Raw genomic sequence first — 15,639 nt, forward strand, 5'->3', positions numbered from 1 at the left:
TAGGTCACTTTTTGAAGAACTTTCTCTGTTCAACTGTGTCGCGGTATCACACATTTAATTGGTTGGTGAGGTCTGTAACGCAAAGCTATTTACATCGTGAAATGTTGAATAATACATAGTACCAAACGTAACTGTTTGACAGCTACTTACCGAAAATGTACAGTTAAGAATACACATTAAACACCTCTTCAAACAATGTTGACAAGTACAGAATGTCAGTTCCTAACTTTGTCTTCATGTTTGATGCATTAAATCATAAAATATATAGATTTTTTTTAAATCAGGTTTCAGTCTCAGTGGCAAGATAATATTAACTCTAGCTAAGTGGACCAACTACAGCCCAATAATTCTCTGAGGCGATCCAGTTAAACTGATCTAACTACCTAATGTTAGACTAGAATGAGGTAATCAGACTAGCTTTAGATGTTCTATAACCAGGCCGTTCAAATCAATCAAACGTCTGTTCTACAACCAACACATCTCTTCTGCCATAATACTACCGCAGTTCTTTTCATGGTTTGACCAAGTATTTGCTCAATAATTTAGGTTGATAACTTATTTCTTACTCTGCTTGATGTCAAGGAGTCACTTGGCAGTGTTTGCCCTCAACAACCTAATAATTTACGGGCAATAATCTTAAAAAGTACATTTTAACTTCTACCCCATTTACATCTAAACTTTAAATGATTTCACTATCTATACCCGTCCTCCGATTAATATCTGATTCAGAGGGGTTGGGTTAAATGTGGAAGACACGTTTCAGTTGAACGCATTCAGTTGGAGAACTGACTAGGTATCCCCCTTTCCCCTTTCCAATCATCCACTGCTAGCCTCAGAAAACAGTGACTGAGACCCAAATGACACCCTATTTCCTATATAGTGCACTAATTTTAAAAAGGGACTTATGTATCCTGGTCAAACGTAGCACAATATATTTAGGGAATAGGGTGTCATTTGGGACACCGGCAGTGCTCCAATGACGTACTGAAATTTTCCGTTATTGGGCTGCACACACATACTGTATGGTCCTCTGGCTAGCCAGACCGCAGGCTAAGTCGCATTTCTGAATGTTAACAGGTTGCTCTATTTTTCACTGCTGTGAGACAACACAATTTAACTTCACCAAAGCATTCTTATGGTTTGCCTGCAAATTGGTTTGCATAGGCTAAAGGAAATGCATAGCTTGGTGTGTGGTCTCTTGATTTGTTGACATATACTGTACATCCTGTATAAATATACTCACTTCCTAGTTCCTGTTCATCATTCACCTTAGTGGTGTGGTTTCTTGATGTGTTGATACAGTACTCTTTAATCATTTCACCTCAGTCAGTAACTCTCTCAGCTTGTCATCATCAATCAATGTTTCCCTTCACCCTCAGCTGTCAGTCAGTAACCCTCTTAGTTTGTTCTCCTCATCAATGTTTCCCTTCACCCTCAGACCTCAGTCAGTAACCCTCTCAGCTTGTGTTTCTCATCAATGTTTCCCTTTATCCTCAGACATCAGTAACCCTCTCAGCTTGTCATCATCAATGTTTCCCTTCTCCCTCAGACATCAGTCAGTAACCCTCTCAGCTTGTCATCATCAGTGTTCCCCTTCTCCCTCAGTCCTCAGTCAGTAACCCTCTCAGCTTGTTCTCCTCATCAATGTTTCCCTTCACCCTCAGATCTCTCTTTTTTCTTTGCAAATCAATGCATGTAGTCAGATTATTATACACAGTACAAAGAAAAACAAATTTGGTGATTAAAAATGTAATACTGTTATCTCTCAATGAGCTGTTATCTGGTCCCCTGGGAGAGGATGCTCTATTCTGCAGCCTTGCGTGCCTCTTTTGTTCCCAATTTAGAAGCTTGTCATTGTTTTATTGTTAATTGTTTATGGTTCATTTGATATTCAGTGCTTCTTCACCGCTGACATGCCAACACATCTTCATCAGAGTGTCAGTTATTATTGGCTTGTGTTGTTGTGGTGATGTCAGGTTCTGCATTTGAATATTTCTTACGAGGGTATATTTTCCAACGGAGCGGTATTAACAATTTGACTTACAACCTTTTTGCTCCTTTCCTAAGAAATCAATATAGATCTGAAGGCTAGATTTTTTTTCTGAAACAGGAAGCCATCTTTGAGCTTATAGATGAACTTTGACCTGCTTATATCGCAAACATTTATCGGAGCATTTTCCAACGTCAACCAGACAAAATAACTAAAATAACATTTGACACCAATTGTCTCCCTGGGGATGATGATAATCCCTATAAAAAAAATCTTTAAGGCATGACTCTTAATCACATCTAAAGTCAATAGTGTGGTTGAATGCAGCATGCATGTAATCGTGGACAGCATGCAATAACTTTATTTCACCATGTGTTATTACAGGAGGTCTGTCATCTCGGCAAGATAACCTCTGCTAATGTAAGTCTAACACTACTGCATGCCGTTTCCTAACAATTTCCCAATGCATTTTCTCAAAACATTTATTTTATTAATCCTTAAGCCAATTATATTCACGCTAAGGCAAACACTCAGGAAGTGGAACCACTCCATGTACATATACATGAAGGAGATCCATGCCATGTTCTTCGTCCATTAACCCTATGGTATGGGCCCGTCGCTTCCAGTCAGTTTAACTTTGAAACAAAGAACAAGACAGCCGATGAAGATTGTAATGATGGCACTGTTTTCAGCCTTACATTAACAATATGTTTAACCAAAGGACAGAGTTGTGGTTTCGCTTTTTCATTAGTCAGGTCAATGAAATACAAGTAGCTTCAACCAAAAAACATTCCTTTAAAGCAGATTTCACTTTGTGAGTTGTTTGTAAGGTGTTAGATCTGTCTTGTCTTGCATGCATGGGTAATTCTTTAATTGTCATGAAAGGACAACTCTTCTTCACAATAATGTTGTTTTCTTCAAGAGCTGCTTTGTACCACATCAAAGCCCTGAAGGTGCGGAATACATTCAATTCAGTTCTTGAAATTGAAGAAATGTGTTACGTTCTCTGTTTGGATTGCTCTATTTTATAGTTTCTAATTCAAAGTTTACTATAAGACTCAGCGAAGTGGAAACAATGTTCTTTTCAAATTCTCTCAGTTTCTCTACACTTGATGGCACAGCTCTACCTGACTTGTTCCTACGGCAACAAAAGACACAGCACCCTTTTTTCCGCTTTAACAGCAGCCAGACCACATAACAGCAAATGGAATTATATTGCGACGCATGACCTTCGTGTCTTTTGTTACCTTTCATCTATTTTTCACTTTCGTTGTTTTACAATAAATCCATTTTTCTCACATATTGTATATTGCAACACTTAACCCAAGTTCAGTTCACTGAATTCTACATGTAAAGCCTTGAGCTTCTCCGTATCTGCCCGGCAGGGATGAAACCCGGCCTCCTGCAAGACTCACCACAATACAGTGTTAACCCGTTTGAACTAAAGTCTAGCCTTTAGCTTGGAGAGCTAATCCAAGTCTCCAGGTCTCAGTCAAGGTTACTCATCTCGTGACTGGTTCACTGACCGTCCTCCATTACATAGTTCTCATGGCCAGAGCTCTAATGATGAAGTAATTACTGTCCTGACAAGGAAAATTGATATTCATATGAATCATATAAAAGTGATGCATTACACAATATTTAACAAGGACAATGTTTTCTTCAGGCTTCATCTCAACCGTACATTGCAGGGATGCAGAGGGTAAAATATACTTGTTCTACTACTGAGCAGGCTTGCACTATGATCTGGACTGTGGAGAGATGGTTGTTGGTGAATGGTGTTCTGGTTTATTTTGCCATGTTTTAGATCCTCCTTGCTGTGGAACTGTAGTAGATCAAGACATAGTTCACTGATATAAGTGGTCTACAGAGAAGGACATACTACTAAAATCCACTATTTATACAGTATCAGTCAAAAGTTTGGACATGCCTACTCATTCAAGGGTTTTTCTTAGTTTTTTAAAACTACACTGCTCAAAAAAATAAAGGGAACACTTAAACAACACATCCTAGATCTGAATGAAAGAAATAATCTTATTAAATACTTTTTCTTTACATAGTTGAATGTGCTGACAACAAAATCACACAAAAATAATCAATGGAAATCCAATTTATCAACCCATGGAGGTCTGGATTTGGAGTCACACTCAAAATTAAAGTGGAAAACTACACTACAGGCTGATCCAACTTTGATGTAATGTCCTTAAAACAAGTCAAAATGAGGCTCAGTAGTGTGTGTGGCCTCCACGTGCCTGTATGACCTCCCTACAACGCCTGGGCATGCTCCTGATGAGGTGGCGGATGGTCTCCTGAGGGATCTCCTCCCAGACCTGGACTAAAGCATCCACCAACTCCTGGACAGTCTGTGGTGCAACGTGGCATTGGTGGATGGAGCGAGACATGATGTCCCAGATGTGCTCAATTGGATTCAGGTCTGGGGAACGGGCGGGCCAGTCCATAGCATCAATGCCTTCCTCTTGCAGGAACTGCTGACACACTCCAGCCACATGAGGTCTAGCATTGTCTTGCATTAGGAGGAACCCAGGGCCAACCGCACCACCATATGGTCTCACAAGGGGTCTGAGGATCTCATCTCGGTACCTAATGGCAGTCAGGCTACCTCTGGCGAGCACATGGAGCGCTGTGCGGCCCCCCAAAGAAATGCCACCCCACACCATGACTGACCCATCGCCAAACCGGTCATGCTGGAGGATGTTGCAGGCAGCAGAACGTTCTCCACGGCTTCTCCAGACTCTGTCACGTGCTCAGTGTGAACCTGCTTTCATCTGTGAAGAGCACAGGGCGCCAGTGGCGAATTAGCCAATCTTGGTGTTCTCTGGCAAATGCCAAACGTCCTGCACGGTGTTGGGCTGTAAGCACAACCCCCACCTGTGGACGTCGGGCCCTCATACCACCCTCATGGAGTCTGTTTCTGACCGTTTGAGCAGACACATGCACATTTGTGGCCTGCTGGAGGTCATTTTGCAGGGCTCTGGCAGTGCTCCTCCTGCTCCTCCTTGCACAAAGGCGGAGGTAGCGGTCCTGCTGCTGGGTTGTTGCCCTCCTACGGCCTCCTCCACGTCTCCTGATGTACTGGCCTGTCTCCTGGTAGCGCCTCCATGCTCTGGACACTACGCTGACAGACACAGCAAACCTTCTTGCCACAGCTCGCATTGATGTGCCATCCTGGATGAGCTGCACTACCTGAGCCACTTGTGTGGGTTGTAGACTCCGTCTCATGCTACCACTAGAGTGAAAGCACCACCAGCATTCAAAAGTGACCAAAACATCAGCCAGGAAGCATAGGATCTGAGAAGTGGTCTGTGGTCCCCACCTGCAGAACCACTCCTTTATTGGGGGTGTCTTGCTAATTGCCTGTAATTTCCACCTGTTGTCTATTCCATTTGCACAACAGCATGTGAAGTTTATTGTCAATCAGTGTTGCTTCCTAAGTGGACAGTTTGATTTCAGAGAAGTGTGATTGACTTGGAGTTACATTGTGTTGTTTAAGTGTTCCCTTTATTTTTTTGAGCAGTATATTTTCTACATTGTAGAATAGTAGTGAAGAAATCAAAACTATGAAATAATACGTATGGAATCATGTAGTAAACAAAAAAGTGTTAAACAAATGAAAATATGTTTTAGATTTTAGATTCTTCCAAGTAGCCACCCCTTGCCTTGATGACAGCTTTTCACATTCTTGGCATAATGCCACTAGTCCTATTTGTGATATAATTTACAAAGATTATACCTATTTTTATTTTATTTTTAATCATGTTTTTTTCCCATTAGTATATTTGAGTTTAACCACAATATTTGTTATATTATTTATTCTGTATTTTCTGGTGGATTAAACTGAACTTGAAACCAATTTTCAATGGCTTGTTTTAAAAATAGCGATATTTTAGAGATCAACCATAAGTTGTAATCTGAAAAAAAGGGATAAAGGCCATTCTTGAACATGGGGTGAGACATTCCTACTAATCTGCTAGAGAACCAGTTTTATGTATAACTTTTGTATGACTGACACCTTTAGTGAGAGGTCTAATGCTTTAATATTTAAACATTTCTGCCCTTCAAATTCATATTCATTATAGAAAAACACCCGTTTAATTTCGTCTGGCTTGACGATCCAAATAAAGTGGAATATTTTTGGCAGATAATAGTTTAAAAAACATGTCGCTAGGTGTAAGCAAGACCATAAGACAATAGGTAAACTGGGATATGACTAAAGAGTTAATCAGGGTAAACTGGGATATGACTAAAGAGTTAATCAGGGTAAACTGGGATATGACTAAGGAGTTAATCAGGGTAAACTGGGATATGACTAAAGAGTTAATCAGGGTGATTTTTCCAGAGATGGACAGGTATTTTCCTTTCCATGGTAGCAAGATCATTTTGCAAACTTTCTATTAAAATGTACTGTAGTGAGATCATTTCTTTCTTTCAGGTATGTATACTGAGTATGTCCACATCACCGTCAGACCATTTTATTGGTAAACTATACTGTAACACAAAGGTTGTATTTTTGTGTGATCCAATACGTAACATAGTACACTGATCATAGTTTGGTTTTAATCAAGAGAGGTTAGAAAAAGTATTTCGATCCTCAATGAGGCGGTGGAGGGATCCAAATTGTGGATTTAAAGAAAGCGTTAATTATCAGCAAATAATGACATGTTTGTTTTAAAGCCCTGGATTTCTAACCCCTTGATATTATTGTTTGGAATGGTTTTAATAGCTAACATTTCAAAGGCCATATTAAATAGATTTGCCGATAGTGGACAACCTCATCTTGACAGTTTAATATTTTCTGAGAATAAGTATTAAGAGATTCTCCAAAATTGAAATATTACAGTCAGCTATGAATACCAGACCTGGTTTCCAGATTCTTCATAGTGCTCTATTGTTTCCAGTTGTCGTCCATGTAAAAAAAGAAACTGTCTGATTAGAATTAATAATATCTGACAATACTTTTTTAATTCTACGTGCTATGCATTTTGCTCGAATTTTTGCATCGCAACACTGAAGTGTAAGGGAACTCAACATTTTTAAATTGACTGGATCTTTATATTTACCCCTTGGATCCTGTTTCAGTAATAATGAAATCAGACCTTCTTGTTGAGTATCTGTTAATCTACAATTTTTCTAGGAGTGGTTAAAACATGCTAATAACGGTCCTCTGAGAACATCAAAAAAAGGTTTGGTATAACTCAACTGGTATGCCATCCAGCCCTTGAGTTTTCCCAAATCTTAAAGGATTTAATTGCATCAAGAGGTTCTCCTCTGTAATTTGGCCTTCACATGAGTCTTTCAGAGCGTGGTGAAGTTATTAATTACACTTTGAATGGTGTGTCAATACAAACAGTTATTACAAAGATACAGATGTCCTTTCTAACTCAGTTGCCAGAGAGGAAGAACATCACTCAGGGATTTTCACCATGAGGCCAATGGTGACCTTAAAACAGTTACAGAGTTTAATGGTTGTGATAGGAGAAAACTGAGGATAGATCAACAACATTGTAGTTACTCCACAATACTAACCTAAATGACAGAGTGAAAATAACGAAGCCTGTACTGAATAAACATTTTTTTTTAGGAAAGGCAAAATCCTAGAGGAAAACATGGTTCAGTCTGCTTTCCAACAGACACTGGGAGACAAATGCACCTTTCAGCAGGACAATAACTAAAAACACAACACCAAATATACACTAAAGTTGCTTACCAAGACGACATTGAATGTTCCTGAGTGGCCTAGTTACAGTTTGACTTAAATCGTCTTGAAAATGTATGGCAAGACTTGGAAATGGCTGTCTAGCAAAGAAACAACCAGGTTGACAGAGATTGAAGAATGTATTAATAATAATGTGCAAATATTGTACAATCCAGGTGTGTAAAACTCATAGACTTACCGAGGAAGACTCACAGCTGTAATCGCTGCCAAAGGGTATTCTAACATGTATCGACTCAGGAGCGTGAATACTTACGTAAATTAGATATTTCTTTATTTTATTTTTTATGAATTTGCAAACATCTCTAAAAACACGTTTTCACTTTGACATTGTGTGGTATTGTATGTAGATGGGTGAGAAAATTATATTTAATCCATTTTGAATTCAGGCTGTAATACAAGAAAATGTGGAACAAGTCTAGGGGTATGAATACTTTCTGAACCCACTGTATATATATATATATATATATATATATATATATATATATATATATATATATAGCAATTGTTTTCGCAGATAGCTAGTTGATGAAAAAAAGCTACATTTTCATCAAACACATTTGGTCCATGTTTAGGTGATGCATCCCAGGATGATCTTTATCTTAGACAGCAACTCATATATTTTACATTTACATTTTTAGTCATTTAACAGACACTCTTATCCAGAGCGACTTACAGTAGTGAATGCACACATTTCATACATTTTTTCTCCATACTGGTCCCCTGTGGGAATCGAACCCACAACCCTGGCGTTGCAACTGAGCCACACCTAAAGTGCTCTAATCCACTCCTAAAGTGAACCCTGTTTATCATTCAAAAGGGATGGGGGGGTTGGAAGGCAGCCTGCTGTTGTCATGCAACACGGTTTCCCTCTGTCTCTCATGTGTGATTTTGAGATGTAGAAGTGTATAGGCGAGAGAAGGTAGCTAGGTAACTCATTGAGCTGTGTCTTCCCCCCCTGGATGAGGTGCTGTATAGTATATCTGTCTGCTAAATGACTTAAATGTAAATGTAAATGTAAAATGTATATGCTAATCTACAGTAACTCCTCTACTCAAGGGATTCCTAATCCCTCACCCCACCGTGAATCTCAGGTCCATCTGCACATTGTCTGGTTTGCTACCAAGAGAGTGGCTTTAGGTTGGATAGGGCTGACTTGTTAAAGAACTTGGCTTGTTTCTCCTGTTTTTTTTATCATCTCTCTCTATGCACATAGTTTTCAAGGCACTGTTTTGTCTGGCACTGTGTTTGGTCTTGATATCTCTTACACCAGCTTGCGTTTGATTTCTGGATTTCTGGCATGTTCTTTAGAATAAGTAGTAATGCTTTAACAAATACGTACACCATATATTTTCTCTCAACACAATACTTATAAAAGAAAGACCAAACCATGAAAAGCACATGAAGCCTATTGTTAAAATAAACATACACTTATCTTGAGCCTCTCTCGATCAGTTTTTTGTGCAGATTTAAAAAACTCAGTTGATTTATATTTTTACACCTTTGCACAAGTCCTGAATTCAGTTTGTATAAACATCTGACAGAGATACCAAACCTCCACACTATGATTATGTCCTAATTATATAGAACATCTGTTTGTTTTAATCAACCCTGGCTGTCATTGTCGGAGCAGAAAGACTCAAATAAATTACAAACATGTGGAGAGGAAGTGGGCGCCTGCATCCCAAATGACCCCCTATTCCCTATTGTGCACTTCTTTTAAACAGAGCACTATGTGCCATGGTCAAAAGTAGTGCACTATATAGGGAATAAGTTGTGATTTAGGATGCAGGCAGCTTCTCATGGAGCTGCCAAAACTCTGTAACTATAATTTTGTACCTTCCCTTCTATAAAGACTTGACATTCCTGTGGTGGAGTAGTCAACAGATATTACTGTGGTGGAGTAGTCAACAGATATTACTGTGGTGGAGTAGTCAACAGATATTACTGTGGTGGAGTAGTCAACAGATATTACTGTGGTGGAATAGTCAACAGATATTACTGTGGTGGAGTAGTCAACAGATAATACTGTGGTGGAGGAGTCAACAGATATTACTGTGGTGGAGTAGTCAACAGATATTACTGTGGTGGAGTAGTCAACAGATATTAATGTGGTGGAGTAGTCAACAGATATTATTGTGATGGAGTAGTCAACAGATATTACTGTGATGGAGTAGTCAACAGATATTACTGTAATGGAGTAGTCAACAGATATTACTGTGGTGGAGTAGTCAACAGCTATTACAGTGGTGGAGTAGTCAAATGATACTTCTGTGGTGGAGTAGTCAACAGATATTACTGTGGTGGAGTAGTCAACAGCTATTACTGTGATGGAGTAGTCAAATCATACTTCTGTGGTGGAGTAGTCAATAGCTTGACATTGCTGTGGCGGAGTAGTCAACTTCTTGACATTGCTGTGGTGGAGTGGTCAACAGCTTGACATTGCTGGGGTGGAGTAGTTAACTTCTTGACATTGCTGTGGTGGAGTAGCCAACAGGTTGACATTGATGTGGAGGTGAAGCCAACAGCTTGAATACATTTGAGAAAAACAGGATATTCCAAGTCTGATATAATTGAATGTCTTTCTTTGTGGAATAAATTGCCGGCCATGTTATCTTTAACGGAAGGACTCGCTAAACAGTCCCTTCTCTTATTGATCCTATCAAACCTTTACCTAACCTTAAGGCCAATTGAATACTTTTGGCTTCAGTTTTTGGAAAAAGGGTAATCGACTGACAAGCTTGACAAGTAATTTACTTGAGGCGATTAGCACAACAAAAACAGATCTTAGAGGTGTTTAGTGACTGTGAAGTATAAAGGAGAATTCTCTCCACACGCTGGTGGTAGTCCTGGAAACCTGTCTTTTCAATGCTCATTAATACACACACACCCACACATACACTCGATTTAATGAAGGAAATACTTTTCTTTCTTCCTTTTTGCTCATAATGGCATCATAAAGCAGTTCTTCTTTCAGCGTTTTAATTGTAAGGATTTAGTTTAGTCAACCCTCTGATAGTCCTAAATGAACTGGTAAGCTGTTTGTGGATCTCTGTTTTTGGCAGCGCTGGGACCTCCTTTGAGCCAAGATTTTTTTCTCCCTCTCTACCCCAATTATGTTTTTCTCCCCTGTCTGCCTTATCAAAGAACAACAAGGGCTTTATCTCTATACCACAGTGGTGGAGGGCAAGTACTTTTCCAAAGAGGCACAGACGACCCCCCCGTGAGCATAAAGACCCATGTGTTAATGTTGTTTTTCATTCAGAAATCTCGTATTGCTATAGCCGCTCTAGAGATGGAGAAAATGTAGATTATTGTGGTGAGGCTATGATATGTTTTAATGAAACATTTGTTCTAATCAGTCTGAATAATAGATTGAATACCAACTGAAACACAATAGCATTATAAGGGCAATATAATCAAGTTGTCAGTGTTTTATTTTCCTCGTGAGATGCAATGTGAGACTGAGAATCGTGTTATAAAAGAAAATTTTATTCACTTTGAAATTGCCCTTTTTCTCCAAACTGTCCATTGTAACCAAAAGCCTCCTCACATTTATAAAATTGCATGTAATAACACGTCAGTCATTTCACTGTTAATTGTCTTCAATGTTAAAGCATTTTTTTTATTTTTTTTTACTTGGCAAAGAATGACCTGACAATATTTAATTTAAGTTCATTCCTTTTAAAATATGATTACAGTCAAAGGTGTAGAATGTATTGGAGGTAAAAAAATAAATAAAATAGGATTACCCTTTATTTTGTTTTTTACAATGTGACTCATCTATGTTCTCTTTTCATGAAGAACGGCTAGCATTTGTGGCTATTGACCTCCCTATGGAGGGTTTCCCTATGGAGTGTTACCATCGTGCTCCTGGAAAAAGGTCACCACATGAACTTCTGTAACTCTCCAGAGAAATCAAAGAACTACTCCCTTTGAGAGGAGAGGAGATCTACAAACTGGTACAATCCTCAGACAGACCTTTTCTAATCAAAGTCACTTCATCCACCCCTCCTTCCCTTTATCTAAATTGGACCAGTGGGAAAAGGAGGACACGGTGCAGCCTCGTCAAAAGGGTTAATCTATTATAATCATATCATGGGCAGTACCTGTCAATTAAAAGACTTATGCTATAAGTAGTTACCATTGATTTTTGAATAGTATGGCATTACCCTTGACTGCTATATCTCAAAAGACCGCTGATTTTAGGTTCTAAGCCCACTGTATCAATTAGACTGCCGTGACGTAATACGATATTCGTCAGAGAAGACGTGACAATGATGGAGACTTGTCTTGTTAGACATGCAAGAACAATCCCATAATAGGCAACCAATTAGTCTGACATTTTCCCCAAATGCCGTATCCAAGGTGATTGAATTAGCTCCCTCTGCAGCTGAACATACCAGCATTGTCCACCATACCGAAACATATGAAAAAACATATTGTTCTGTGGTGTTTTCAGACCAAGCATCATGTGATGTTAAATGAACGTTGTGTTTCCATGTGTTTCCCTCCAGACCAAGCATCACGTGACGTTAAATGAACGTTGTGTTTCCATGCGTTTCCCTCCAGACCAAGCATCATGTGACGTTTAATGAACGTTGTGTTTCCATGTGTTTCCCTCCAGACCAAGCATTGTGTGGCGTTAAATTAACGTTGTGTTTCCCTCCAGACCAAGCGTCACGTGACGTTAAATGAACCTTGTGTTTCCCTCCAGACCCAGGACTGTGTGACGTTAAATGAGCATTGTTTCCATGTGTTTCCCTCCAGACCCAGCATTGTGTGACGTTAAATGAACCTTGTGTTTCCCTCCAGACCCAGCATTGTGTGACGTTAAATGAACCTTGTGTTTCCCTCCAGACCCAGCATTGTGTGACGTTAAATGAACCTTGTGTTTCCCTCCAGACCCAGCATCACGTGACGTTAAATGAACCTTGTGTTTCCCTCCAGACCAAGCATTGTGTGACGTTAAATGAGCGTTGTGTTTCCATGTGTTTCCCTCCAGACCCAGCATCACGTGACGTTAAATGAGTGTTGTGTTTCCATGTGTTTCCCTCCAGACCCAGCATCACGTGACGTTAAATGAACGTTGTGTTTCCAGCATTGTGTGATGTTAAAGTATTACAGTTACGTACTGTTTTGGTGTTGTGTGTTTTTAGACCAACCACCAGTGATGTTAAATTAACGTTGTGTTTTGGTGTGTTTCCATCAGACTCAGCGTCGCGTGACGTTCCACCTCCCGGACGGTTCTCAGGAGAGCTGTAGCGACAGTGGTCTAGGGGACCACGAGCCCAGCAGCACTGCCAGCACCACTCAGCCTCTCCCCCTCGGCTTCCCCCAGGAAGAGTACTACCAACAGACCTCGCCCAACAGCCGCACCGAGGGAGACGGAAACTCTGACCCTGAGTCCAGTAAGTGGCTACTGTCCAAGGATTTACTATCTTTCCTTTTGTTTATTTTACCAGGTTGTCCCATTGAGTTCAACATACCGTTGAAGACCAGGGAAAGAGCTTCTCTCTGTAATAAACTGGCCTTGATATATTCATCACATGGTTTATCTTATAAGAAGAGCACGCTATTGTATCTTTATGTACTTGAACAAGAAGGACATAAAATGTTATGGTCAATTTTCCCTACAGTCCATTAAATAAGGAGGTCAAAATATATATATTTTCAAGAAAGACCTGACCCTTGGCTAAGAGCAGCTTGGTCTGGCCAATAAACTAGCCATTCTAATTAATCATGTTTTATCTTCTATAATTAACTATAGGAGGAGCACTCCATCAGCATTATATAAGGGGTTAACTATATAAAGAGTCTCAATCAGCATTATATAAGGGGTTAACTATAGGAGGAGTCTCTAGCAGCATTATATAAAGGGTTAACTATATAAAGAGTCTCTATCAGCATTATATAAGGGGTTAACTATAGGATGAGCCTCTTGCAGCGTTATAGAAGGGGTTAACTATATAAAGAGTCTCTATCAGCATTATATAAGGGGTTAACTATATAAGAGTCTCTATCAGCATTATATAAGGGGTTAACTATATAAAGAGTCTCAATCAGCATTATATAAGGGGTTAACTATATAAAGAGTCTCAATCAACATTATATAAGGGGTTAACTATATAAGAGTCTCTATCAGCATTATATAAGGGGTTAACTATATAAAGAGTCTCTATCAGCATTATATAAGGGGTTAACTATAGGAGGAGTCTCTAGCAGCATTATATAAAGGGTTAACTATATAAAGAGTCTCTATCAGCATTATAGAAGGGGTTAACTATAGGAGGAGTCTCTAGCAGCATTATATAAAGGGTTAACTATATAAAGAGTCTCTATCAGCATTATATAAGGGGTTAACTATATAAGAGTCTCTATCAGCATTATATAAGGGGTTAACTATATAAAGAGTCTCAATCAACATTATATAAGGGGTTAACTATAGGAGGAGTCTCTAGCAGCATTATATAAAGGGTTAACTATATAAAGAGTCTCTATCAACATTATATAAGGGGTTAACTATAGGAGGAGCACTCTATCAGCATTATATAAGGGGTTAACTATATAAAGAGTCTCTATCAGCATTATATAAGGGGTTAACTATATAAAAGTCTCTATCAGCATTATATAAGGGGTTAACTATATAAGAGTCTTTATCAGCATTGTATAAGGGGTTAACTATATAAGAGTCTCTATCAGCATTATATAAGGGGTTAACTATATAAAGAGTCTCAATCAGCATTATATAAGGGGTTAACTAAGGGAGGAGCACTCTATCAGCATCTCAATTATAATGGTGATTACAATCTTCTACTCCAATCTAAATATCTGGTAGTTACTTTCTCTTTGACCTTGTGATGAAAAGCCCTAATACGTTTTGAAAAATAGGGGAGTCACAAGGTCGCGTGAGCTGCCTGAAAACACAATGGCATCTGCCTTGATTCTGAGAAAACCTCCACCCTATAATCACAGAACAATAGGGAGGGGAGTCAGCATAGATCTCCCTCAACTACCTACCTCTCCCTGTGTCTGTGTCCTACACATCAATGATATGGATGAATTACCATCCACGTCTCCTGTTGTCAGCGGCGACTCAATTTTCTTCTTTACGTACTTTTTTTCCCCCTCAGAAGACAGAACAAGGTGAACACTGGTTGTTTTGCCTGCACCTACATGTACATTGTATCCTTTGTGTCTTGGCTATAAGTGAGAGAACACCCGCTCCTCCTCCATCTGCCTGCATACATCTGTCCTCTCTGGTGCTGCTCTGACAGAACCCTCGGGTGTCAGGACTCTGTCCTCTCTGGTGCTGCTCTGACAGAACCCTCGGGTGTCAGGACTCTGTCCTCTCTGGTGCTGCTCTGACAGAACCCTCGGGTGTCAGGACTAGTGTGAATGTGAATGCATTTGTTAAACATTAGAAAATATGGGTGGCATCCGACAATAGACTGCAATTTACATACATAGTATTTGGGATCTTTGTATTTTGTGATGTACTTTCTGTTGGTGAGACCAAGCGAACAGAATAGAGAGACATCTCTGATGATAATAACCAGTTAGATAAATGTTATTAAACCAAGCGGACAGAATAGAGAGACATCTCTGATGATGATAATAACCAGTTAGATAGATGTTAATAGACCAAGCGAACAGAATAGAGAGACATCTCTGATGATGATAATAACCAGTTAGATAGATGTTAATAGACCAAGCGAACAGAATAGAGAGACATCTCTGATGATGATAATAACCAGTTAGAAAGATGTTATTTTCCCCATCCAAGCAAATCATCCTGCTCCTACTCAGCTGCTTTCTATAAAAATCATACCCATGACGATAACGGTGATTCATAGTAATTATGATTTATATTTGGATGTAATTGCTGCTCACCTTTTGATTAATATTCAATGATGTA

General features: G+C 39.3%; 1 protein-coding gene across 2 annotated transcripts in view; it reads left to right on the forward strand.

Moving 5' to 3' along the window:
* The window catches only part of LOC106612267 (protocadherin-11 X-linked), a 267,425-nt gene that overhangs the window by 171,894 nt on the left and 79,892 nt on the right, over window positions 1-15,639 (forward strand). The window contains exons 5-6 of one of the 2 annotated variants that reach the window (XM_045724242.1): window positions 2,375-2,410; window positions 12,934-13,132. In XM_045724242.1, the coding sequence (XP_045580198.1) occupies window positions 2,375-2,410; window positions 12,934-13,132 (235 nt within the window). The remainder of the gene's footprint in view (window positions 1-2,374; window positions 2,411-12,933; window positions 13,133-15,639) is intronic. The other variant, XM_045724243.1, reaches the window with a different exon arrangement.

This window comes from Salmo salar, chromosome ssa09 (genome assembly GCF_905237065.1).
Source record: "Salmo salar chromosome ssa09, Ssal_v3.1, whole genome shotgun sequence".
Taxonomy (NCBI): Eukaryota; Metazoa; Chordata; class Actinopteri; order Salmoniformes; family Salmonidae; genus Salmo; species Salmo salar.